This window comes from Canis lupus, chromosome 18 (genome assembly GCF_003254725.2).
Source record: "Canis lupus dingo isolate Sandy chromosome 18, ASM325472v2, whole genome shotgun sequence".
NCBI classification, from domain to species: domain Eukaryota; kingdom Metazoa; phylum Chordata; class Mammalia; order Carnivora; family Canidae; genus Canis; species Canis lupus.
The window spans coordinates 51,898,422-51,925,750 of record NC_064260.1 but is presented as its reverse complement, the minus strand read 5'-3'; the positions used below and the strand labels follow the sequence as shown (position 1 = coordinate 51,925,750).

Here is a 27,329-nt window from a genome sequence, read left to right as displayed (position 1 = left end):
CCAAGGAAGGCACCAGCAGGTGTTGACCTGCAGGGACAGCCTGGGTCCTCACAGCACCCTTGCCCTGCTCTCCGTCACTTTCCCTGATGCCCTGAGGGCTTCCATCCCTGCTGGGGTACCTAGGGAAGCTGGGGCCCCAGGTGCAGGGGCAAGGCCATACTGCTGAGGTCCCATGCAACCCTGCAGGTCCTATACACCCTCCTCACAGCCCCAGGGGCCCGCCCCCTGCCCTCCCTGTACACTCCAGCTGAAATCCGAACACCTCCTGAGCACAAACCTGACCCCCCAGGAAGCTCCCAGAACACAGAGCCTCTTTCACCTGGACACCTGCAGCTTATGTAAGCAGCTCCAGCCCCCTCTGGGGTCCTGACTTTTCTTACCACAGATAAGAGTAAGTTGAGGTGAAGATAGAGGAGGAGGTAGGACAGTGGGAAGTGGGGGTGACGGGACTAAGCCACACACTAGGGCAGCATCTGCAGGGCAGAGGCTGACAGCGCCTAGGTTAGGGGTGGGGGCTGCCTCAGTGGCTGGGAGCCCCAGGTGGAGCCCCAAGTGGCAGACTTCCTGGACACTGCTCACCACAGGCTGGCGCCGGGCCTGGATCCCCTGTCCTGAGCCTGCATGTTGCCCTTGGGAGTCCTAGACTGGGTCCCGAGCCTGGGCGTCCTGTCAGTAAGGTGAATGCCCATCACTTCCTGGGAGTCTGGGCTGGGTTGTGAGAGGACCAGGTGGGGGCCTGGGAGGGCGGGAGTACTGGGCCCCACCCTCTTAGCTCCCTGTGTGGGGTTTTATTTGATGGAAGGGTCAGAATACTGATCGGGTGGCCCGACCCTCTCACTGACCCCCACGCTGAGGCTGAGTGCCTGGGACAGAGGCAGGGAGACCAGGGGTTCCCCTTAACTGTCCTGCTTGAGCATTTTTAGAGGATTCCACCCCCCACCCCACCCCAGTTTCTCCTGTGCGGCCTCTGACTTTTCAGGGCTTGGGGGATGGGGACTGGGTCCCGTGAGCTGAAGCTAGATCTGGCTCTTGAAGATGCCTCCCAAATGGCCCCCAGAATAAAGGGGAGGGTGATGACAGAGCCACAATTAGTGCTAGGGTCCTGCTGGAGTGGCTGGGCCTCCAGCTCTGGGCAGCGGCTATGAGGTGGCCCTCGGGGACCCTTAGTTTTCTAACCAGGGAGTCAGATTGAAAAAAATGAGAAAGGTCCTGGAGGGAGGGGGAGCCCTGCAGACATGGGGACATCCGAGGCCTCCTGTGAGGTGTAACTGGACCCCTCCGACCTGCTGGACATGGGGCATCTGTGGTCCTGACCCTGGCTCTCTTCCTCCACCTCCCAGGGCCCGTCCTTTACATAAGGCCCCAGCAGGCTGGGCCCTGGGCCAGGCCCCCAGCCATGGCCTTCACAGACCTGCTGGACAGTCTGGGTGGTGTGGGTCGCTTCCAGCTCATCTACACGGCCCTGCTGCTGCTGCCTTGCAGCCTGCTGGCCTGTCACAACTTCCTGCAGAACTTCACAGCTGCCGTGCCCCACCACCACTGCCGAGGCCCCACAAACCACACTGCGGCTGCCACCAACACCTCGGGGGCCTGGCTGAGGGCCATCGTGCCCCTGGACCAGCTCGGGGCCCCTGAGCCATGCCAGCGCTTCACAGAGCCTCAGTGGGCCCTCCTGAGCCCCAACACCTCTGCCCATGAGCCGGCCACAGAGGGTTGCAAGGATGGCTGGGTCTACGACCGCAGCGTTTTCCCATCCACCATCGTGATGGAGGTCAGTGGGGGCCAGGGTGGGTGGGGGGCTGCCACCTGAGGCCGAGGCTGGAGTGCCCCTCTCTCCCCTGCAGTGGGATCTGGTATGTGAGGCCCGCCCCCTCCGAGACCTGGCTCAGTCTATCTACATGGCAGGGGTGCTGGTGGGCGCCGCCGTGTTTGGCAGCCTTGCGGACAGGTGAGCCTTCAGGGAGGAGGGCCCAGCCACCTGAGCCTCTCCATTAATTTTACCTTATTGAAGTGTATTTGTATATAGATACTACGTTCCCGTGGTTCAAAATTCCAGAAAGTATAAGAGTCTGCAGGGAAGCGCCCCTTTCCTACTCCTGCCCCACCATCCAGTAATTTCTAGAGGGCATCCTGGTTTCTGTGCATCTACCAGAGATGTTTTTGCGATTTTGTGGTTTTACATGATCCAAGCCAACAATACATATGTTCTGTCCCACCTTTATTATACAAATGTCGGCATACCCCACATGTGCTTCTGTGCCTGGCTTTTACGTCATGTTAAGGCCTCTGCACGTTCCTTTAGAAAGCTTTCTGGTCCTCCCTACCTCCCTACTGAATTCTACTGCATGGATGACCAGAACGAAGCATGATGGTTCCTCATGACAGGCGGCAGCCCTGCTAGAGAGACACCAGGGAACACAACATAGCACATGGCTCTGATGAGGTCGTCTCCACACCTCCTCTGTCCTCTCTTCTGCCTCCTCCCTTCCTCCATCCTCGACAGCTCCGGGGGGCCTGCCCCAAACCTGGAGGGCAGACTGGCTCCTGTGCAGCATGCCTCAGGCACCTCGTGGGCAGCTCTGTCATGACCCTGGTCACGCTGTGTCACAACACAGCCTGGTCTTCCCAAGTAGGAGCTGTATCTTACCCATAGTGTCACATGTGTTTGTCACCAGCCCCCAGAGCAGGACTGTTACTTAGAGGTGAACGATGCAGGTCTGTGTCAAAGAATGAATGAGTGAACACGTGAGTGTATCATGGGGCATGTGGGGAAGAAATGCTGTCCACTGCCTTCATGGCCTGCTGCCCTCCAGCCACACCAGACCCTCACTTCTGAATGGGGCAGTGGCAAGGCCAGACTGGGATAACCCTGCTGCCCTGAACCCTGACCTTCAACCCCTTTGTGGTGTGACAAGCCCCCGACCCCCCTGACCTCCCCAACACCATCAGTTCAAATGAAGACTTGACCCTGGGGTCCTGTTCACACTGGCCCCTAAGTCCTGGTGGGTGGCCTTTGTCCAACCAGAAGTTCACTCGGGACCCTCTCACCACCTGCCCTACCTGCCTCTGGACCTTTGCAGAATCCCTGCCTTTGCCCTAGCCCGAAAGATTAGGAGCTGGGTTGGGAGACCAGACATACTCCTAGAGTGAGGGGACAGAGAGAAAAAGTACCTCTTTATGTCTAGTTCTGTTCCACACCTGTTCACGGTGGTTCTCCCTCCCTGACCAACCTCTGCTGTCGATGCCTGGGGCCCAGCGGACACACCTGTTCTGCTAGGAGGGGGCGGCCTGGGGGGCAGCTTCCCCCTGCCCTCCCCCAATGGCCCCCACAAGGGACCTTGCTGCCACCTCCGGAAGCTAACCTGTGCCTGGCACCTGGCTCAGGCTGGGCCGCAAGGGCCCTCTGGTCTGGTCGTACCTGCAGCTGGCAGTTTCAGGGGTCGCCACGGCCTACTTTGGCTCCTTCAGCGCCTACTGCATCTCCCGGTTCCTGATGGGCATGACCTTCTCTGGCATCATTCTCAACTCCCTTTCACTGGGTGAGTCCAGCCAAGCAGGGGCCTGGGTTGGGAGGGTGGCTCACGGAAGGGGGGATGGCACCCTATCAGCAGGCATCATTCCTGTTGCATTGTGATGGGATTCTTACTCAGTAACTTCAGCTCAGGACCCCACCGGGGGTTCTCGGGTGACCTGGGCTCTCAGTCACGGCCCTGGGTTGAGATTTGCCCATCTGTACTCTGAGAGGGTTGGGTTATTTCCTATGTGCAATAGTCAACACTAACCACTTTGTGCGCACCTACTGTATACCATACTTAGTAAGTATCTACTGTATGCCAGGCTCAGGGTGGGGACATAGCAGGGACCTGAGACACAGTGGTCCCCAAGGTTGCTGGCAGCCCCAAGAGTATGTGGTTCCAAAAAAAGGCAGGGCTCACCTGGGCTGCAAAGGTGGTGACTCCTTAGCACCGTGGTGGAGACCTGGCCCCCTGGAAGCCAGGTGGGAATGTCCCCCACTCCCAAAGTGACAGGGTCCATCCCCACTGAGGCTGGTTTCAGGTAGCTGCAGGTGTCTCTGGCATGGAGCACTGTTAGTATGTTGGAAGGAGATAAATGCTACAGATGAAGCTAAAGCCCAGAAAGAGAATAAGCAAGCAGTGAGTGGGGGGTGTGGAGTGGCCAGGGAAAGTCCTCACTGAGAGTGGTCCGAGCAGAGCTTGCAGGAGGGAGAAAGTATGCCCCACAGCTATCTGGGGGAAGAAGATTCCAGGTAAAGGCCCCAAGGGACCTGTATTTCTAGGGGGCTCAAGAGGAGGGGGTTCTTGTGGCTGGAGCAGAGCAGGGAGGGAAGTGGTGACAGGAGGTCAGGGAGTTGGGGGTCAGATCCTTAGACCCTGTGGCCATGTACAGACTATGCCTTTGACTCTGAGTGAGACAGGAGCCCCTGGAGAAGCCCAAGCTGAGGAGAGGTCTGACCTGATCTGACTTAGTACCTGCCAGGATCCCTGTGGACCCTCCAGTCACCAGCAAGCGGCAGACTGGCTTGGGCCTGGGGGTAGCAGGAAGAGGCAGGAAGGGCTCTGTGGCTTCTGTTGGTAGAAGCAACAGGCTTTGCTGATGGACCAGACACATGGCAGGAGCTGGCGGCTTGTGGAAAAGGAGTGTCCTCATTAATTTGTTACAGTTGCCTTGTGAGAATGTGCATGATTTATTAACCAGTCCTCCATGCGTGGACATTTAGGTTATTTCCAAGTTTTGCTGTTTACAAAAAAAAAAAAAAAAATCATGTTATTAAGAGCCATTATATTTCTTTTCCTACCAACTATTTACCTGTTTTTTTGTGGGTTTTCTTTTCTTTTCTTTTCTTTTCTTTTCTTTTCTTTTCTTTTTTGCCTTTTTGTTGTTTTCCTATCGAAGTGTAAGAACCCTTCCAGTATTAGAGTAACTCATAATTTACCTTTAAATTTGAGTTGCAAATTTTTTGTTTGTTTGCTTATTTTTGCTAACATTATGACTTGACTTATGGTATTTGCTTTTTTTTTTTTTAAGCCAGTCAAGGTGTTTGTTTTCATATGCAGACACTCTTATTTTCATAAAGTCAAGTTTGTTGATCTTCCCTTTTATTGCTTCTGGGTTTTGTGGCATTTTTAGAAAAGACTTAACTGACTCTAAGATTGAAAAAAAAATCGCCATGAATTTTTTCTAACATTCTTGTGGTTTTTATTGGTTATATTTAGTTCTTTGGTGCACCTGTGTCTCAGCAGATATCTGGAAAACTTTCAAGTAGCCAGAGTCGCTCTGAAGGGCACAGGTGAATTAGACAACTGTGTGGGCCATGAGCCCCACTGATCCTGTTCCTGATTTTCTCTACAGTCGTGGAGTGGATGCCCACCCAGGGCCGGACCGTGGCGGGGGTCTTGCTGGGGTACTCCTTTACCCTAGGTCAGCTAATCCTGGCCGGAGTGGCATACCTGATCCGCCCCTGGCGGTGGCTGCAGCTTGCCGTCTCCATTCCTTTCCTCATCTTCTTCCTCTATTCTTGGTACGTCCCGGTTAGAGGGGTGAGGGAGGGTGTGCTTGGTGACTGAGCCCCTCCTGTGACAAGTTTGGGCTATGCAGTGACTGGGACCTGCTGGACATGGTGGGGACTGAAAGAGGGTTGATGCTTGTGGGGACCACAGGCTCACAGGGACTGCCCATGACTCTTGGGAAGCTCTGATAAAATCCCTTACATGAGTGTAGGGCTCCAGAACATTCCAGTGGTTTTGCCTCATCAGTTCCTTTGCAACTCACAACAGGAAGGGAACTGAGGCATGGCCCAAGCAGGGCCCATGACTTATTCAAGCCACACACCAGGTCAGAACCAGATTCAAAAGTGGCTCTGTAAGTTTCTAAGTGCCCTTCAGTGTGTCCCTGTCTGATGTTCTCTGCAAAAGGGATGTCCTGCATGTCCTCCAGTCTTCCTGACTCTGTGGGCAGCAGGACAGTTTGCTTTTTTCAGGTTCTGAAAGAAGGGGAATGAAGGTGTACTCGGCTTTGGAGAACAGAAGGAGATCTACTCAACATTGCCGTCTTTCATCCTTCTTTTGGTCCCAGGTGGCTGCCAGAGTCATCCCGATGGCTCCTGCTTCATGGCAAGTCCCAGCTAGCTGTGGAGAACCTGCGGAAGGTGGCTGTTATGAATGGGAGAGCGGAGGAAGGAGAAAGGCTGACCAAAGAGGTAGGCAGCATGGGTGGAAGAAAGGAGAGAGACTGTTTTGAATCTGGCTGGTGGCCCTGAGATGCACCAGGACTCACCCAGCGTCCAGGTGAAGGGGGGGAGTAAACAGAGAGGGAAGAGTTCCAGTGAAGCAAAAATGTTTAGCCTTTGGGCAGCCCCGGTGGCCCAGCGGTCTAGCGCCGCCTGCAGCCCAGGGTGTGATCCTGGAGACCCTGGATCGAGTCCCACGTCAGGCTCTCTGCATGGAGCCTGCTTCTCCCTCTGCCTGTGTCTCTGCCTCTCATTCTCTCTCTGTGTCTCTATGAATAAATAAATAAACAAAATCTTTAAATTTTTAAAAAATTTTTATTTATTATAGTCACACATAGAGAGAGAGGCAGAGACACAGGCAGAGGGAGAAGCAGGCTCCATGCACCGGGAGCCCGACGTGGGATTCGATCCCGGGTCTCCAGGATCGCGCCCTGGGCCAAAGGCAGGCGCTAAACTGCTGCGCCACCCAGGGTTCCCTAAATAAAATCTTAAAAAAAAAAAAATGTTTAGCCATTGAATGGTAATGTGATCTGAGGTAAATAACCACTTTGGTTATCAGTCTATCCATCTATGCAATGGGGAAATAACCCCATTCACATTGACACCTAGCTGAAATTTAAATAAGTAGTAAAATAAAATGAAATGAAAATATTAAAATAGAAGTCATAACATGAAATGATCAAAGAATCAATAATAAAAGTACCATTTATTATAAATACTGTCATAAGAATTACCATTTATAAGATAGTTACCATTTATTATAAAGAGGTATGATTCTCCAGCCCCCTGCTAGGCACTCTGCTGGGGCTTTAGGTACATAATCTGATTTAACTTGCTACTTTTGCGGATGAGGAAACTGAAGTTTGAATGTTTTGGGTCATTTTCCTAAGAACACACAGTGGGAAGTAGCAGAACCAGTCAGAACCCCTGCCCTTAACCACTGCCCAAGCCAATCTCAGAGTCTCCACCCGGAGTGAGGCATAAGGGTCCCTCTAGAACCACAGCCTGATCAGCAGGCAGCTCAGGAGCCTTGGGACTCACACTGGAGCCTCTTCTTCATCCCAAAGCTCTGGAAATGACTTGTTGAGAGCCATCAGTCCCGGGATGGAGAAGAGACTAGAACCAGCTATCTTGCCGGGGACCTCAACCTTGACCTTCCTCTCCACAGACGAAGGGACTCCTGACAGGAAAATAGGGTCCCAGATCCTTCCCATCTGCTGATCAAACTTTCCTTGCCCAGGTGGTGAGTTCCTACATCCAGAGTGAGATTGCAAGTGTCCGCACCTCCAACTCCATCTTGGACCTCTTCCGAACCCCGGCCATCCGAAAGGTCACCTTCTGTCTCATGGTGGTCTGGTAGGTGATGTGCTCAAGCCCAAGTCTTTGACCTGAGGCAGAGACTCACTCGCCTTTTATCCCTACTTCCAAACTGTTCTCGAATAGTCTTTTTTTTTTTTTTTTTTCGAATAGTCTTAATGCAATGAGCAGGTGAACCTTGTGAATTCAAACTTGTCCCTACCCTTCTCTAGGGTCCTGAGATGTGGTCATAGGCACTGAGATGTGGTCATAGATGAGACATCTGTGCTGACCTAGGGACCCTACATCTGGACAGTGGATCTCACCTTGGTGGGGGGTGGGGCACCCATTGGAAATCACCCATGCAGCTTTTCCAAAATGCACCTTGTCTCACCCTGAAAGGCCCTTGGGGGCTCTCCAAGAGATTCTGGGAAGTGTCCTCCTCTAGAAGAATACTCGTTGGTCCAGGGGGCACACAGGGAAACAATAATGTCTATGAGGTATGACAAGTGTCCTTATAGCAGCTCTCCTGGTTGAAGCTGCTGAGAGCTCCATGCAGAAGATGGCATTTAAGTGGATTTTACAAAAATGGTTGTGGAATTTGCCAGGTGACCAGGAAGGAAGTCCCAGCAGCTACATCGATAAACATGAAGTGTAAAAAGGATAAAACCACAAACACAATCCACTCACATTAGCACAGACTGGAAGCTGGCAGATCCTAAGATAAGGATCTGATTTTAAAAAGGCTGGGGATCATTTCAATTTCACTTCCCAGGATATGATATCCTGGACATGTAAATAATAAGGGTTGATATTTGTGAAGTAGTGAACACAGGCCATGAATGATCTGTTCTCTGGAGGAGCTCCAGCACTCTTGATTAGTGGTTACTAGCTGGGCTGTGGTAAACCAGACTACCTAAGTGACCTTGAGCAAGTCAGTCAGCCTCCTGGTGCCCCAATTTCCTGCTTATATACCTACCCCGAAGGTCTTTTTGAGGGCTAAACATTTAGACATGTAACCCCCTGACATGGCCAGGGTAAGTGCTTGGGTAGAGTCTAAGCTATGATTTAGGTTGGGGCTGTGTCCCCTAGACACTAGAAATGTGGGATTGTCCACCACTCTGGACCTTTAGAGGGCTTCTGCCCTGACACTATTGCCCATGGGGCAATTCTGGCCCTCGGCACCCAGAATGCTCCTCAGAATCCAAGTCAGGGAAGTGATACTCTACTGCCAGCACTCTGTGGGCCCACAAGACCCTCTCTTCACTGTCCTCTTCCCACTGGGAAGAAATATCATGAATTAAAAATTCCAGGGTTGAAAGTCCCCTCTTGGATCCTTCTGGAAAGAATAAGCTAAGGCCCATTTCTGTTAAAAGAAAGTAATTTGGGCAGCTAGTGACTCGGTCACCCAGATGGGGTTTCTGCTGGCAGGTGGGGACCTTTGAAAGGAAGAGGAAGTGTGAGGAACTGTTTGACTTTCACAAACTTCTGTTGTAAATGCCTTCCATTAACTTGGATTTCTTTTTCTCCTCTGGCTTTTTTCCTAAACTACAAAAGCACTGCATACTCATTGAAAAAAATTGTTTTTTTTTTTTCAAACAATCCAGAAACATAAAGTCAGTATACTGTATTGATTATGAGGCAGGACTCAACTGTATCTCAATTTAAAAAACAAGACAAGGTTAAGCGTCTGCCATCAGCTCAGGTCATGATCTGAGAGTCCTGGGATCGAGTCCTGAGTTGGGCTCTCTATTCTATGGGACTCTGCTTCTCCCTTTCCCTCTGCCTGCCACTCCCCCTGATTGTGTTCTCTTTCTCTCTCTGTCAAATAAATAAATAAAATATTTAAAAATAAATTAAAATATACAAATAAAAAACAAGATAAAAAACAAAAGGCAGGACTCTGGAACCTGACTGCTTGGATTAGAATCTCAGCTCTGCCACAACTCTGTGTGATTTTTTATTTATTTATTTATTTTTTAACTCTGTGTGATCTTGGGCAAGTTCCTTAATCTCTCTGTATCTCAGTTTCCCCATCTGTACCATTGATATTATAATAGTGCCTACCACAAAAGGTGGTTGTGAAGATTAGAAGCAATAATGTATGTGAAGCCAACACTTAGTAAACTCAGTACTGACATTTGATAAGCAGATGTGCACCTGTTATCACTGTATGAGAGGAATGTGATGCTTCTCCCCCCTCTCTGCTCTCCCTCCCATCCACAGCAGCAAGCCCCACCATACACATCTGTATCCTTCTAGACCTTTGTACACACAAGACATGCACATATATTATAAAAATGGGCTAATACCATACATACATATCTGCTACTTGCTTCTGATAACTTAATCATATCTGTAAATATCTTTACAGTGCTACATGAATCCAGCTCATGAAGTAGGTCAGAATTCTAGGCATAATATGGTTGAGTTCTCAGCTCAGGGGTTCTTACAATCCTTATTCTTTTTTTTTTTTATTTTAAGATTTTATTTTTACTTTTTTATTTAAGAGAGAGAGAGAGAGAGAGCATGAGTGGGGCAGGGGGAAGGGCAGAGGGAGAGAGAGAAGCCGTATTCAGCAAGGAGCCCGACACGGGGCTCAGTCCCAGGAACCTGAGATCATGACTTAAGTGGAAGGCAGACACTTAACCTACTGAGCCACCCAGCCACCCCCACAGTGTTTTTCTAATGCCACAGATTATTTTAACCTATTTTTGAACTTTGTTTAAATGTAATCACACAGTGTACACTCTTTTGCAACTAGTTTCACTTGTCCAATATCATGTTTGTTAGGTGTATCCAGGTTGCAGCATATAATTTAGTTCTTCTTATTGTGTTGCCTTCCATTGTATGAATACACTCCTTGTGGAAGGCAGAATAATGACCTCCCTCCAAGATGTCTAATCTAACTTATCTTTTTCTTTTTTTAAGGATTTTATTTATTTATTTATTTATTTGACAGAGAGAGAGAGAGAGAGAGAAAGCAAGCACAAGCGCGGGGGAGACGGGGAGGTGGAGAGAAGTAGAAGAAGCAGACTCCCCACTGAACAGGGAGCCTGATACAGAACTTGATTCCAGGACCCCGAGATCATGACCTGAGCCAAAGGCAGGCACTTAACCAACTGAGCTACCCAGGAGCCCCTAATCTAATTTTTCAAACTTTCTGTGAATATAAATTTATTCCAAATGTAAAAAAAAAAAATATCCAACCTAAATTATACCCAGAATAAATATGTGTGTGTGTGTGTGTGTGTGTGTGTGTGTACACACAGTATCAATGAATGCTATTGATCCCTGTCTTAATCCCAGGAGCCTGAGGATGTTCCCTTACGTGATATGAGATAACAGAATGTATGTATATATATATATGGCTTTCTGCCCCCAGTTTCTGACACAGAACTCCTAAAACCCTCACAATCTCCTAAATGATAAAATTACTAGGAGGCAAGTAAGAATTTTGTCTTTGTCCTGGGAGCCTCGTCTTCCTGTTCATGTCACAGCCCCATGTGACCCAGTCAGGATCTTTCTAGAGTCATCATCTTTGATGGTGCAGGATGTGGTGGTTGCATGAGCCACGAGAAGAAAAATATCATTTTGGGTTATTGGAGACTATATTGGTTTCACATAACAGAACAGGGACCTGATCCTTGGAAAGTCATTCTCTAGATGAAAATAGGGCACATGGTAAAAAGCAAGCTTTTTTGGTTTGAGGTAGAGAGAAATAATAAGCTGCTAGACAGGCTCAGACCAGGACCCCTCCATGAAATGCCAGAAGTCTTTCTGAAGTGCTGAGGGGCAGTGGGGTGGCTTTGCAGTGGACCTCTGGGCAGGGGTTGGGGAGGAGGGGGATAGAAATTGAAAGTCCAGGGCTTTTCTGTGGGAGTCTCTGTCCTCATCTGAGCCTTGCCTCACTGCCTTGGGGTTTGGGTTCCTCCACCTCCTGCCAAAACTGCACCAGAAAGAAGGCTGGAGGTTCTTGTAGAATTTAGTAGGCAGGGAGTCCCACCGTTCATTCAAGAGACATCAGGGCAGGGAAACATGAAAGATGGTTTTGTTGTGTTTCAAGGATACAACAAAGTCTTTTCCATGATGGGGAGGGGAATAGCGTTTCCTTCCTCGAATGCTTGTCTCCACACCAGACTGGAAGCCCAGAGAAGGCAGGACTTTGGCCATCTCATTCCTGGCCTTATGCCTGGACACAACACAATATTTCCACGCTGTGAAGGAAGAAAGGCAAGAGCATCTACAGTGGGGAGAAGACAGAAGGGGGAAGAACACAGAGAAATACCAGATAGAGGGGGAAAGAGAGAAAGCATGAGGCGCAGGTCAGGGAAGCTGAGCCAAGACGAAGCTTCGAGAAGGGAATGGTCAATGGAGAACATGGAGAGGCAGTCCACGCAATGACTGTGATGTCCAGGCAGGATATGGAGACTGAGGAAGCAGGACTGTCTTTCCAAGGTCAGATTATCTACTCTAACTAAGTCCCAACCAAATAAAGCTGACATCACACTGCCTTCCCTGCAGTGTGAAGGGCTACAGGATGTTTTGTCTGGGTGACTTTGTCTTCCAGGGGGTTCAAAATACTATGTGGGGGGCCTTGCCTCTCTTCTCCACCTGGGAGGAGCCAAAATCAGACCTGAATTTCCCTTGGGCCCCCTCAGATCTGCCTAGGGCCAACAAGAATGATGATGCATCTTGTCTTTCTCTCCATCTCCCTTGACTCGCAAAGCTGAGGGTAGGTGGGAGGGATGGTAGGCGTTTCTCAGTAGGTGCTAAGGGGGCAGATGCTTGGAGAAAGCCCACTGCCAAATTCTGTTTTTCCACACACACACCCCCAATATACTTTCAGGGAAACAGAACCAGGTCGACCCACCGGGACTCACGGGGGCCAATCCCATGCTTTTATTATTAAGTGGGGTAAAATACACATAGCATAAAGTTTTGCCATGCTAAGTGTGTTCCATTGCTGTGCAAACCATCCTCCAGGACTCTTTTTTACTTTGCAAAACTGGAACTCTGTTTTTTTTTTTTAAAGATTTTTTTTTTTAAAGATAAATCTTTAAATCCAGGGATCCCCTGGAACTCTGTTTTTAACCCACTAAACCACAACTCATTCTCCCTCCACCCAGCCCTTGTGGCAACTACTGTTCTCCTTTCTGTCCCTATAATTCTAACTACTTTAGGGACCTCGTATAAGTAGCATCATGCAGTATTTTTCTCTTTGTGACTGGCTTCTTTCTTTTTTTTTTTTTTCTTAAGATTTATTTATTTGATAGAGAGAGTGCACAAACAGGGAGAGTGGCAGAGGGAAAGGGAGAAGAAGGGTCTCCGCTAAGCAAGGAGCCCGATGCGGGGCTCAATCCCAGGACTCTGAGATTATGACCTAAGCTGAAGGCAGATGCCCAACTCACTGAGCTACCCAGGCACCCGTGACTGGCTTATTTCAGCTAGTGCACTGTCCTCAGGGCTCTGCACCATGGGAGCACCTGTCAGTATGTCTTCCTTTTGAAGGCTGAGTAATTACCCACCTGCACCACTTGTTGTTCATCCATTCAGGAGTCGGTGGACACTTGGAGTCCTTTCCACTATTGTGAACGATGCAGCTGTGAATATGGATATTCAAACATCTCTTTGAGACATTGCCTTAGGGACATTTTAAATTTCTCAGGGGGGATCCCCGGGTGGCTCAGCGGTTTCACGCCGGCCTTCGGCCCAGGGTGCGATCCTGGAGTCCAGGGATCGAGTCCCACGTCAGGCTCCTGGCATGGAGCCTGTTTCTCCCTCTGTCTGTGTCTCTGCCTCCCTCTCTCTCTCTCTCTCTGTCTATCATAAATAAATAAATAAAAATAAATCTTTAAAAATAAAATAAAATAAATAAATAAATAAATTTCTCAGGGGATGTCTGGGTGGCTCAGTGGTTTAGCGCCTGCCTTTGGCCCAAGGCATGATCCTGGAGTCCCAGGATCGAGTCCTGCATAGAGCCTGCTTCTCCCTTTGCCTGTGTCTCTGCGCCCCCCCCCCCGCCTCTCTATTATGAATAAATAAAATATTTAAAAATAAATAAATAAATAAATAAATAAATAAATAAATAAATAAATAAATAAATAAATATCTCTGGAGACCGCCCTCCCACCGCCCCCCCCACTCCTGCTGTGGCAACTCCAGGTCTTTGTCGCCAGATTGACTGTAAACCTCCCTTGGGGGCCAGCCCAGGTGGCTCAGGGGTTTAGCGCCGCCTTCGGCCCAGAGCCTGATCCTGGAGACCTGGGATCGAGTCCCATGTCCGGCTCCCTGCTTGGAGCCTGTTTCTCCCTCTGCCTGTGTCTCTGACTCTCTCTGTGTGTCTCTCATGAATAAATAAATAAAATATTAAAAAAATAAATAAACCTCCCTTGGCAGAAGCAGCCACCTTCAGGGGCAGATTTCTCAGTGAACACTGGGAGATGCATGAGGGTCCTAAGAAGTCTTCTTCGCCTTGTTGGAAGGCTCTCGTTTTCTCCTTCCAGCTCTTAGATGTGACGCTCAGCTCAGCCACTGAAGGCTGGGGGTGGAGGCTGGAGCAGTGCAGACAGGGAAAAACACTCACATTCTGGAACCCACAGACTCGGACACCAGGGAGCAGGTGGTTAAGCTGGAACATGGAGGGAGGAGCCTGGGCTCTAAGACCCAAGTCATAGACTTGGATTTGGTGGGGAGAAAAGGGAACAGGTTAAATTCAGGGGACTTTAGCTCCCTGAAATTGGAGTCCTGTGTCATTCACCCTGCACCCCTGGGTGCAGAACGGTGAACCATGGGCTAGAGCAGGACCATTCTGCTGCCTCTTCCAGGTTCTCCAACTCCATGGCTTACTATGGGCTGGCCATGGACCTGCAGAAGTTTGGACTCAGCGTATACCTGGTACAGGTCCTGTTTGGGGTCATAGACATCCCGGCCATGCTAGTGGCCACCACCACCATGATTTACGTGGGCCGCCGGGCCACTGTGGCCTCCTTCCTCATCCTGGCCGGGCTCATGGTGATCGTGAACATGTTTGTGCCAGAAGGTGAGCCATCTACTTCTGTCATGACCACTTGGGAGTCTCTGGGGTCTGGGGTCTGGTGGGCAATGAATACAGCAAGGGAACAAGGCTGAGGGATATTCTTCTGGATCTGAAAAGGAAGTGAGTGTCAATTAGCAGGGTTTTTAATGAGCATTCAGGGCCATGGTGGAGAATTGGCAAAGGCGAGAGTCTTTGCCCTTAAAGCATTTACCTCTTGTCAGATTGATGACCTTTGAAAACTCCCAATGCCCAAAGGCTCAAGGCCAATGCCACCAGTGTCAGGGAATGGGACCCAATCCTAAGTATCTAAAGAACAGTCCAGTGATTCCAGCAAGAAGCCAGAGCTGAGTATCGGAGTCCTAGAGCTTGTGTGAAGGCCAAGGCCCATGGCCTTAGGCAACTTGTCTGATTTCTTGGTGCTTCATTGCTTTCTTGTAGAGTGGATGGATTATTACTATTGGTACTTTGACATATTTTCTTCCAATCTTTTTTTCCTTCTTGTAGATTTTGTATTTGATATATTATATATATATATGATTATGTATATATCTTATTTATGTATGTATAATGTATCCCTATTTCACTATATTATAACATAAGTATGCTTCCTCATGTTATTTATTTATCTATCATTATTATTATTTTTTAAGATTTTATTCATTCACTTGAGAGAGAGAGAGAGTATGAGTGCACGAGTGGGTGGAGGGGCAGAAGGAAAGGGAGAAAGACTCCTCACTGAGTGGGAAGCCAGACATAGGGCTCAACCCCAGGATTCTGAGATCTTGACCTGAGCTGAAGTTAGATGCTTAACCAACTGAGCCACCCAGGCACAGTTATTTATTATTATTTTTAAAGTAGGCTCCATGCCCAGCATGGAGTCTAACATGGGACTTGAACTCATGACCCTGAGATCAAGACCTGAGCTGAGACCAAGAGTTGGATGCTTAACCAACTGTGCCACCCAGGCACCCCAATATACTTTTCCATGTTAATATCAATATTTTATTACCTTAGCTTTGTATCAGTATATAATAATTCATCTAGATTGGTGTTTTACAACTCTCGCTGCACATTGGAATCTCCTAGTGATCTTTCAAGAAATACTCAAACTTGAGCCTATGGCTCAGAGACTTTAATAGAGAGGGGGTAGGGCCCAAGTGTGGATGTTTTATAAATCTCCCCTCCTCGTTCCAGTGTGCAGCCAGGGAATGTACCATAATTTCCTTGACCATTGCTTCAATGTTGGGCATGTGCATTGGGGTTTTACTGTTTATAACCACTAGCAGGACAAGGTAATGATAGTAACAGCAAATATTTAATGAGCACTGAGCCCTTTGCATTCATGACATCACAGCAATCTTATGACAACCCTGTAAAGCAGGTGTTGGTATTTCCCTCATTTTACAGTTGAGGACAGGGAAGGAGGCTCAGGGAGGTCAAGTGACAGTAACCGAGGTCACCCAGCTGAGTCAGAGCTGGAATTTGAACCCACGCCTGACTCCAAAGTTTGTCCTGCCTTGGGAGGGGGTAAAAGGAGGCATAAATCAGAGTAGGGCAGTGCGGGGCACTCTGCGGCCTAGGTGGGAAAGTGAGGTAGTGGAAATCCCAACCCCCTCCTCCCATTGCTGTATTTCCCTCCTCCTTTTTTGGGCTCCAAACCTCAGCCTCTGCCTCGACCCCATACCCCACCACTCCTGAGCAGCCTCTGCCTCCACCCCATACCCACCACTACCCCTCTGCCTCCCTGATCCCCTTTGGGGCTCTGAGCACTCCCTAACCCTGGCTCTGCCTACCCCTCTGCAGATATGCAGACCCTGCGCACAGCCCAGGCTGCACTAGGCAAAGGCTGCCTGGCCAGCTCCTTCATCTGTGTGTACCTGTTCACTGGAGAGCTATACCCCACAGAGATCAGGTGGGTGCACCTTCCCCAACCTGGGAGGCCCTGAAGCTCCGGGTTGACACCTGCTGGGTTTGCTGAAGCTAGATGTCCTCTCCTTTCTGTCTACCCCCCTGACACCCAAGGCCTGGCACTCCCAGCCCTCTAGGCAGTCTGGGCCACAGCCACTGACCAGTCCATACTTTTTAGGCAGATGGGGATGGGCTTTGCCTCAGTCAATGCCCGCTTTGGGGGTCTGGTTGCACCCCTGGTCACCACGCTCGGGGAGTTCAGCACCATCCTGCCGCCCATCGGCTTCGGGGCTACTTCGATCTTGGCCGGACTGGCCGTCTGCTTCCTGGCCGAGACTCGCAATGCACCTCTGGTGGAGACCATTGAGGCCATGGAGAGGAGGTGAGGAACCTCTGGGCATGGTGGGGTAAGGATGGCCAAACAGGCTGCAGGTTCCCATGAAATAACTTGAGGCCATGAGGGTCCTCTGACTGCTGTTATGATGTCACGGGTGGTGAGCGGGAGCCATGCGGGGAAGACCAGCCTCCCCTGCCCACCTTTGTCTAAGAGGCTTCACTTTCAACAGACAGATCCAACAAGGATAGTGAAATAGAACAAAGAATAAACTGTAGACCAGGCACAATGGGAACATGAGTTGAAGTAAAGCCTGGCAGAGGAGTGGGGATGACGGTTTGTGGTGACGAGAGGTACCATATTCCAAAGCAAAGACTGGCCGGTGGGGCTGCCATGGTGACCTTCAAATCTGGCTCAGAGCTTCCTGGCAACAGAAAGGGAGACCCTGTTAATGACTTTTGTTGTCTTATGAGAGAGGTAAAGGGATGATAGTTCTCTGGGGAAAGTGAAGCTTTTCTCAGCAATTAGCATTAAAAGAAATTTCTCTCGTGGATCCCCTTAGGGAGGTCACTGAGTAAGCTGACATCCTTGATGAGGTTTCTAAAAGTATCAGGGCAGACGTTCTGCATTTCTCTGCAATAACGGGGTTGGTGAAGGCCCTTGGTTTTGAAGAATGGGGCCTGGGAAGGGAACGGGGCCCAAGTTTATAGCTTTCTCTGTCTAGCTTGACCCCACAGCTGGAGCCATCTGTGCCCAGAGACCTGTGTTTGAAATCCTTAAAATAATCCGCCATAAACATCCTACATCTAATCTGAGCCATGGACGAAGGCTGGACTCACATAGATCAAGGACACATTCTTTGGCGAGTCCTGTCAATTTTGCCTTCAACATATATTAAGAATCTGTCCATCTCCCTCACCCCTGTGACCATCCGCCTTCTGGTCTGGACAGCTGTAAAAGCCTCAGATGTTCCCCTGTTCCTTCCACTTTATTTTTTATATAGCAACTAGTGTGAAAGGCTTGCCATGTAAAGAATTACATCGCTTCTCCTTGCAACCCTTCCCTGGCACCCTTTTACAAAGTTGAAGATAAAATCTGAAATCTTACAAGGCTCCCAGGATCTGACCCCTGCCACCACCAAGGCCACTCTGTCTGGAACATTCCTCCCTTTGCTCTCTGCCTTTTTAATTCCCACTCATGCCAGAGGTGTAGGTCTAAACATCCCAGATATTGGGTAAGCATTTGTCAATAATCCAATCCAGAGCCTGTTTGCAGGTGCTCTGAGATGTTGCCTGAGGGACCCAAATACATAAGAAAACAACTAGAGGTGTGGCTTCCCCTGACATTACTGTAATGGTTTTGGCCTGGGCATTTTTAAAGTCACATTTTGCTTACCCTGGCTATAGAAAAAATCCCAGTATACTACTATATGTTGTTACAGATGTGAAACAATTACATAATGGAGACCATTTACTAAAAATAATTTTATTATATTTTATTTATTTATTGAGACAGAAATAGAGAGAGATCAGGGGAGGGGCAGAGAGAGAGAATCTCAAGCAGACTCCATGGCAAGCGGGGAGCCAGACATGGGGCTTGATCCGACAACGCTGGGATCACAACCTGAGCTGAAATCGAGTCAGACGTTTAACCAACTGAGCCACCCAGGTGCCTCTAAAAATAATTTTATTTTTAAAAATAGTTGAGGACAAGCCATTATTTCTCACAACAATTTGCCGATTGGGTCTGAGCTAGCTGGTCCCGACAGAAGTCCATTCGTCCCAGAGTCTGTGGAGGAGCTTGTACACATTGGAAAACTAACTGATATCTAAAATGCGGGAAGCTCTCTGAAGCTTCACAAATGTTGTGGAGTAGTCCCAGATCTCATATTGTTTTTATCATTTATTTTTTATTTTTTTAAAAAGATTTTATTTATTTATTCACGAGAGATACACAGAGAGAGGCAGAGACATAAGCAGAGGGAGAAGCAGGCTCCCTGCGGGGAGCCCGATGTGGGACTCGATCCCAGGACCCCGGGATCATGACCTGAGCCAAAGGCAGATGCTCAACCACTTAGCCACCCTGGTGCCCCTATCGTTTATTTTTTAAATTATATATGTGTGTGTGTTGAGTATGATCTGGAACACTCTCAAAGTTACACTTTTCGTCTGAACTCTGGGAGAGAGAGTTGTTGAGAGATCTTTTCCAAATACTGTGCTGTGTAATTCTTTCAAACAAAGATGTTCTCCTACATAACCCCAATAGAACCATCACAGTTAGAAAGCTAATATTGGTATATGATTTCTATTTAATTCTCAGGGCTCATTCAAGTTCTGCCAGTCTTCCCTATCCCGGCCCCCTTGCCCCACCACCAATGTTCTATAAAGCAAGAGGATCTGGTTCAGAATCACAAGTGGCATTTGGTTGTTGCATTTCTCTCAGGCTGAACTAGATCCTCGGGTGTTCTCTGGCTCTCTCGACTCCAACACTTATACAGGGTTTTATAATAGGAAGGACAAGCAGGACTCCACGAAGCTCACAAGGCTTTCAGGAGCTGAAGGATACAATACAGTAGGAGGAAGAAAAGGCAGGCAAACAGGTGCACCGCCCAGGGTCCTCTCTGCCCTCGGTTTCGTCTCTCACAGGCTGTGGGCATGAAAGTGAGTTATCTCAAGCTCAGGGAAGCCAAGGCACGACTGAGGGGTTTTTGGTATCCCGTTGGTCACAGCTAATATCAGGTTGTATAACCAGGTAAACCAATTGCAGATCATAAACCCATGATTTTTCAATAAGCAATGTTAGATAAGCTGGGACAGGTTGGCTCCAGAGGGAGAGTCCCCTTTAACAGCACCTTATAAATTACTGGCTAGTACATTTCATCCTTGCTGTGTGTGGTTAATGGTCAGTGTCTTGGTTCCAGGTGTCTTTGAAGATGAACACAGAGCTGGCACAGAGTAGCTGTGAGTTAACAATGACCTTGACTGTTTTGAAGATTACAGACCAGTTAATTCTGTAGATTTTCCCTGCTTTGGGTTTTGCCAATGTTATAGGTTGTAGCTTCTGCATCTCTGGCAGTGCTGTCACAGAAGTGATGCTGAGTCATGCTCATTATATCCCAGCAGGTGGCACACGATTTTGATCTGTCCTCTGATTGGTGATGTTCCTCTTGATCCCTTCTTTTTTTTTTTAAGATTTTATTTATTTATTCATAAGAGACAGAGAGAGGAGAGGCAGGGAGACACAGGCAGAGGGAGAAGCAGGCTCCCTGCAAGGAACCCAATGTGGAACTTGATCCTGGGCCCAGGGATCACACCCTGAGCCAAAGGCAGACGCTCAACTGCTGAGCCACCCAGGCGTCCCCCTCTTGATCTCTTAATTAAGGAGGTACCTGCCAGGCTTTTGCACTGTAAACTTACTCTTTTCCCCTCTGTAATTAACAAGCATTTTGTGCTGAAGTACTTTGAAACTATGTAAACATTCTATTCCTTATCAATCTTTCAATTTATTACGTACATATTTGTATCATTATGGATTTGTAAATCCTTATTCTTTATTATACCCTATTTTGATGCTCAGTTTTCCTAAATTTGGCCAGCATGAACCTTTTGATTTCTGTGTTCTTTTCAAATTCTTTAAGCATGTCCTTGTTTTCTGGCACAACCAGATATTCTAAGCTCATTTCCCCATAGCTGCCTTGGCAACCATTTCTCTGAGCATCCTGGTTCATTTTAGTATAGAATGGTATTTATAAGCCAAGATCCGTGGGGGGCCTGAGGGGCTCAGTTGGTTGGGTCTGCCTCTTGATTTCGGCTCAGGTAATGATCTCAGGGTGGTGAGATTGGTGCCCCGCCTGGGCTTGTGGAGACTCTGCTTGAGATTCTCTGTCCCTCTGCCACTCCCCCTCCTTTTCTCTCTCTCTCTCTCTCTCTCAAATAAATGAATCTTAAAAAAGCCAAGATCCAGATGTGAGGGGCTCATTATTATGGAGTTTTTCTGCTCTCAAGCCCTCTCAGTGGATAGAAGCAGGGAATATATGAATATACATATAGACACATGGACCCATACATCTTTTTTTTCTATATCTGTAAATCATACTGAAAACCATGAGTCACACCATTACTTCCAACTTTAATCCAACACCACTTACCACCAGGTCTATCTCAGTTTTCTCCCTTTACATATTTAACTCCCTTCTCTGACAATGAGAAATCTGCTTTCCCTTAACCTTAAATATTTGCTTATTTGATCAGTCCCCCAGCATATAACCCTTCCCTCTCCTTCATGGACCCTTCCACACCCTACCTGGGCTCCAAAACCCCACACTGGGTCAACCTTCCATGTGGACACCTACCTTGCTCTGCACCACATAATGGCTTTAAGATCAAATTGTTCAAGAAGAGAAAGGAAGAAAAGTCTTCCATATATTTTTGATGACACAAGTTGTCTCATAAACAGATAAGACCTTGACCCCCTCACTCCTCTAACCTTACACCCCTCTAGATTCATCCTTGAGATTGTAGCAAGTATAATGATGCCAAGAGGTGGACTAGCCATACTCAAAGCCTATTTGCATCTCATATAAACTTTTGCTAAGAAATTTAAACCTGTGACTTATCTTTTTAAAGATTTTATTTGTTTATTTGAGAGAGAGAGAGAGAGAGAGCATGCATGGCAGGAGGGGCAGAGAGAGAGGCCCAGTTGGGGTGTGTGGGGAGCTTGACCAGGCTTGATCCCAGGACTCTGAGATCATGACCTGAGCTGAACTCAGATGCTTAACCAAATGAGCCACCCAGGCACTCCTAAATGTGACTTATTAAGGAGGACACAGACATGACGCTTTTTTAGTAAACATCTTAGGCAACAAAATCTGCTCTTGGGTAGGCACCAGTAGGAGCAAGTCCAGATGCAGCCCTGCCATGAGTGAGTTGATAAAAATAGCGGACACTGATCAGGGAGTTTTTCCCAGAGTTCTGGAGGCCAAGGATTTTACCTGGTGTTTAATTTAGCCTTTTTGAAATCTTTTTTTTAAATAACATTTTATTTTTTTTAAGATTTATTTATTCATGAGAGAGAGAGAGGCAGAAACACAGGCAGAGGGAGAAGCAGGCTCCATGCCAGGAGCCCGACGCGGGACTCGATCCTGGGACTCCAGGATCGCGCCCTGGGCCAAAGGCAGGTGCTAAACCGCTGAGCCACCCAGGGATCCCCGCCTTTTTGAAATCTAATCTACATATTAAATCATTATTCAATCAATTCCTCCTATAGGTCAGACACAATGCTAAGTGTGGTATGTAGAGTGAATAAGACAGATGTGACCTTTGCCCTCTTGGAGGTTATAGAGTAAGGTGCATCGAGAACAAATACACAAAAATAAATATGTAATTAAGAGAGAATAATTGAGGGACGCCTGGGTGGCTCAGTGGTGATGAGCCTGGGGAGGGGCGGGGGCAGCCCTAGAGACCACTCTGAGAATTTAGGCTCTTACTCAATAGAGAAACCACTGCAGGACTTGGAAGAAGGATCGATGTGGCCTGATTTTTAAAAATCCCTTTCCGTTTCCTTTGCATTAGTAAATCTCAGCCTAAAAGGGGCCTTGGGTCTAGGAATTTAGAGCAGTTGCTCTGGAACACTTTTTCAACCATTTTACATTATCACCCTCCCCCTAACCATACCCCACCCTCCCCAAAACAATTTAATACCACAGATATACTATCTATCTGTTCATATACCATAGCTCTTTGAAAGCCACAAACCATCGTAATATCTCAGATTTTTTTGTCCCCCCTCCCCCAAGAACTAGTTTTTACCCCCTGGAGGCAATATCACCCCGATGAAAAATAAGTACTCTTCAACAATGCTTACCTGTTCCAACAGCCATAGAACCTCTTGAGTTAAGATTTTTAGAACCCCTGAGGGGCTTATAATCAGATACCTTTAATATGCTCCTGCATGATTCCCAGGCGTTCTGGCCCATGGGCTTCTTCAGTAACTTGTCTGAGGTTCTTCTTGACAATTCCCTTCCAACCAAATAGGAGTCAGAAACAACTCAACTTATTCTGGTTTGGTAGGAAACAGTGATGTTGGGGAACGAGAGGCAAGAAATGGCCTCTCTCATGAGTCAGTCAAGTAGTTTTCAATATCTGGACAATAAGAATTCAAGAACTCAGGATGCCTGGGTGGCTCAGTGGTTGAGCATCTGCCTTCAGCTCAGGGTGTGATCCTGGAGTCCCAGGTTTGAATCCCACATCAGGCTCCTTGCATGGAGCCTGCTTCTCACTCTACCTGTGTCTCTGCCTCTCTCTGTGTGTGTCTCTCATGAATAAATAAATAAAATCTTAAAAAAAAAAAAAAACTGAAGAACTCCTCACCCATTTCATGTTTCTCCATTTCTACTCTCCACAAATAATTATGAGTGCTGGGCCAAGGTCTTGGGTGTCAAGGATTAAGATGAGAAGAAAATGGCTCTTTCCAAGGTTCATGTCACCCATCTCCAAGATGGCTGCAAGCCAAGAAGGATTAGCTGTAATGTACCTTTTACCTCTGGTTCCTGGGTTATGTAAAGATATAAGGGAACTTCCTCCATACTTACTTCACAGACTGACAAAAATCCATTTGTTTATAAATTATTTCATTGTAAATTACTCCCATCCTTCATTAATCACAAAACCAAATACTGTATCTCCGGGATGGTCTGTGTGCCTGGTCTGGGGCCAGGTCAGCCTCCATGACCAAGTTGAGCTTATGCCCCAGTTTGTTGAAGTAACATAGCAAAGGAATCTCTTTTCTGTAAGAATAGAACATACACAAAGGAGGAAGTGCTGATAGAAAATAAACAGGGGAAAGGTACTCACATCATAATGAAAGAAATGCAAATTAAAACAGGGAAGAGGTAATTTTTAAATAGCCAATAAGGAAAACATTTAAAACACAGTAGTAGTCAATGATGACAGGAAGAAGGAAACTCCTGCAACATTTCTTGAAGTTTCTCTCACTGATCATGAGATGGAAAAATTTTCATATTCTTCTAAGTAGCAATGACATTGCCAGGGCTCTGCCCTAAGGAAATAAGCTGAAATGTGGACAAAGTTTATTTATAAGGATATTCATCACCATGTTTAATATGCCAGGAAAAAATGTAAACTCCAGATCTCCAACAATTTGAACAAAATATGATATGCTGTGCAATTGTAGGAAGTTACATTGACGAAGACTTTCTTCTTTTTAATATTTTATTTATTTATTTGAGAGGGAAAGAGAGAGAGCATGCAAGCATGAGTGGCAGGGAGGGGCAGGAGAAAGAGAAACAGGGCAGCCCAAGTAGTTCAGCAGTTTAGTGCCGCCTTCAGCCCAGGGTGTGATCCTAGAGACCAGGGATTGAGTCCCATATTGGGCTTCCTGCATGGAGCCTGCTTCTCCCTCTGCCTGTGTCTCTGCCTCTCTCTCTCTCTCTCTCTCTCTCTCTCTCCCTCTCTCTCTCTCTCTCTCTCTCTCTGTGTGTCTCTCATGAATAAATAAATAAAATCTTTAAAAAAAGAGAGAGGGAGAAACAGACACCCTGCTGAGCAGGGAGCACGATTCAGGACTCCATCCCAGGACCCCTGAGCTGAAGGCAGACATGTAACAGACTGAGCCACCCAGGAGCACTTGATGAAGACTTTTTAAGGGCATGGGGAATGTTTACAATATACTGTTAAATAGTATATTGAAATTAATTATAATATTTTCCTAATTATGTGAAGAAACATTGATTAAGGGACACTTGCCTGGCTCAGTCAGTAGAGCATGCAACTCTTGATCTTGAGGCCATGAGTTCAAGCCCCATGCTGGGTGTGGAGATTACTTAAATAAATAAATAGATAGACAGACAGATAGATAGATAGATAGATTGATAGATAGATAGATAAATAAATAAATAAAAACTAAAAAAAAAAAATAGAGACTCCAAAGAGAGAAACAAATATATTAAAATGGTGACAGTGGTTGCCTCAAAGTATGAGTGACATTTAATTTTTTTCCTGGCTACTTTACATTTTAAAAATTATCTCTGGGGGTGCCTGGCTGGCCCAGTTAGAAGAACATGCAACTCGATCTCAGGGTCCTGAGTTCAACCTCCACATTAGGTAGGGATTATTTAAATAAATTAAACTTAAAAAGTTTTTTTAATTAAAAAGAAAAATAAATAAAACTTTAAAAATTTTAAACATAAAAATTATCTCCAAATTGTCTATATTGAACAGGCTTTCTTTGGTAACCAAGGGAGAGAAGCACACAAGGAAAGCAATTATAAGAATCCAATTAGATTGTTTCCCAGACACAGGGCAGCTCCTCGGAGGCCTAGAAGCTAGGGAAGGGTCTGGGAAGATGGTAATGCTTCTTAGAGCCTGCCAAGATGGTGGAAAGACCCAGACGAGAGGCAGCAGGGCCTAGACAAAGTTGCAAGGCTCCAATCAATGACCTTCCATCGAGTTCTCCCACTGGTAGTAGGGACTTAGAGAGGTGAGGGCTGGGGGATGGATTTTCAGCCTTTCAGCAGGAGAGCTGGCACTCCACCAAGGCCAAAGCCCAGGCCATCGGTCAGCTGGGACCTCCTGCCACCCTCTCACCCACAGGGAGCACCAGCTGCATGGCTGAACCCAGCATGTTTTTAGTGCTTATTGTATTATATTTCAGACATTAAAAAAAGGAGACCATGGATTTCAGTTCACAAAACAGGCCACCTCTGGTCTGGTCATCTTTGCTCATACAATAAATTTATTTATTTATTTATTTATTTATTTATTTATTTATTTATTTATTTATTTAAAAGACTTTATTTATTTGAGAGGGTGAGAGAGAGAGCACAAGTAGAGGGAACAGCAGAGGGAGAGGGAGAAGCAGGCCCCTCACTGAGCAGGGGGCCCAAGGAGGGGCTCGATCCCAGGACCCGCAGGATCCTGACCTGAGCTGAAGGCACACACTTAACCCGCCAAGCCACTCAGGTGCCCCCATGTGATGAATTTTTAAAATAGTATTGAGCAAGCCTAACCATTGCAGCAGTTGAATCTGGAGAATGTCTGCCTCTGGGTTTTTAGGAATCATCTTTGGAAGGGATGGGGAATCTATTGGCAGGAGCTGAGGAGAAACAGTTTCCTGTCCCTCAGCCCCCACAGGCAGGCACACAACGGGTAAAACCAAAATGCTGAATGGACTCAAAGGACATAGTCAGAAAGGCTACAAGGCTTCAAGTGCAAAAAAAGAGAGAAATGGAGGACAAGTGGAACGAACTGTTTCTTTGTGATTATGTGAAGAAATAATCACATGCAAAAATGCCTTAAACCGTTGAACTAAAAGGTTAGAAATAAGAGCTACAAGGTAAGGATAAAAACTCTGATAAAAACATTTGGAACATTGAAAAAGTTCTCAAACTGGAGCCAGCTAAAAGTAGACCAAAGAAATTGGCAAGAGGTGTATGATTAAAAAAGAAAAAAAATGAAGACTAATGCAATTATGCAGAATAAACCATTTTTTGGTCTGCACAAGGATAAAATAAAAGTGAACACAAATCATTTCAAAGATAGAGGGATAAAAATGAAAAAGTCAAAACTGCACCTGGTCCAAGGACAGAGAGCTCCACGGGCAGCCCTCACACTATTTGGAAGGCTATTCTAGATGACTTCCTTGTCACCTCCCCACCCCTGATTCTCCTCCCTGCTCCAGGCTGGCTGATTTTCTACCTGGAGCAGAGGGAGAAGAGCCCTGACAGTGCCAAGTCCCCTGGGCTCTCTGTGGGTGCCCCTGGTCCACAGGAGAACCAGGCCCAGCACCAGCAAGTTCAGCGAGCCTGGTGCCACGATGACCAGCTGGGTGACCTTGGGTGCATGTCTGACCTCGGGTCCTCATTGGAAAGCTTTTGACCTTGCAGTCTTTCCTTGAGGTGCCCCATGAGCACTAGAGGAAGGGCCACCATGGCTTCTACCTTTCTTGGGGGCTTTAGGATGGTAGAGACACACATCGTGAATACTGTGCACATACCACCTGCTTCTCAGCACTTCCTTTCTGCCTTTCTGGCTTGTTTTTCCATTGCCTTTTCATTTCAACAGAGTCAAAGGAGGTCTTTCCAGGAAGGATCCGGAAGAAAAGAGGGAAGAAATTTCTCTCCAGCAGCTGGGAGCTTCTCCCCTCAAAGAAACCATCTAAACTGCCATGAGCATGCTGGCAGCACCTCATCTGATGTCCAGACACCCTGGGGCTTTTCCTGATGGAGGGTGAGATTGGCCAAGGAACATGGTGGCTCTGCCAGCCCATGCCAAAGAGCTGTCCACACACCAGGGCTGTGGTTACTGGTTACCACCAACAGCCAATTGATATCACAAATATGTACAAAGTCAAGAGAAACCATGTCCAGGGACCAAAGGAGGAACTCTTTTTCTTTCCCATCCCTGAATCGGCCCCTTAAAACCTCTGTTCAAAAAAAATAAATAAATAAATAAATAATTTAAATTTATTAAATAAAGAAATAAAACCTC

At 47.3% G+C, this 27,329-nt stretch overlaps 1 protein-coding gene across 3 annotated transcripts; it reads left to right on the top strand.

Annotated features, from left to right (window-relative positions):
- Positions 1–96: 96 nt before the first annotated feature.
- LOC112659213 (solute carrier family 22 member 20) lies at positions 97–27,329 on the top strand. Of its 3 annotated transcripts, none has more exons than XM_025445736.3 (10): positions 97–1,771; positions 1,845–1,948; positions 3,385–3,539; positions 5,371–5,539; positions 6,094–6,217; positions 7,488–7,603; positions 14,371–14,585; positions 16,386–16,494; positions 16,673–16,872; positions 26,904–27,329. In XM_025445736.3, the coding sequence occupies exons 1-10, from the start codon at positions 1,397–1,399 to the stop codon at positions 27,008–27,010; spliced, it is 1,674 nt and encodes a 557-aa protein (XP_025301521.3). In that variant the 5' UTR covers positions 97–1,396; the 3' UTR covers positions 27,011–27,329. The 3 variants fall into 3 exon arrangements, with proteins under 3 accessions (XP_025301521.3, XP_025301522.3, XP_025301523.3); XM_025445737.3 differs by having other exon boundaries at positions 16,669–16,872; XM_025445738.3 differs by lacking the exons at positions 16,386–16,494; positions 16,673–16,872.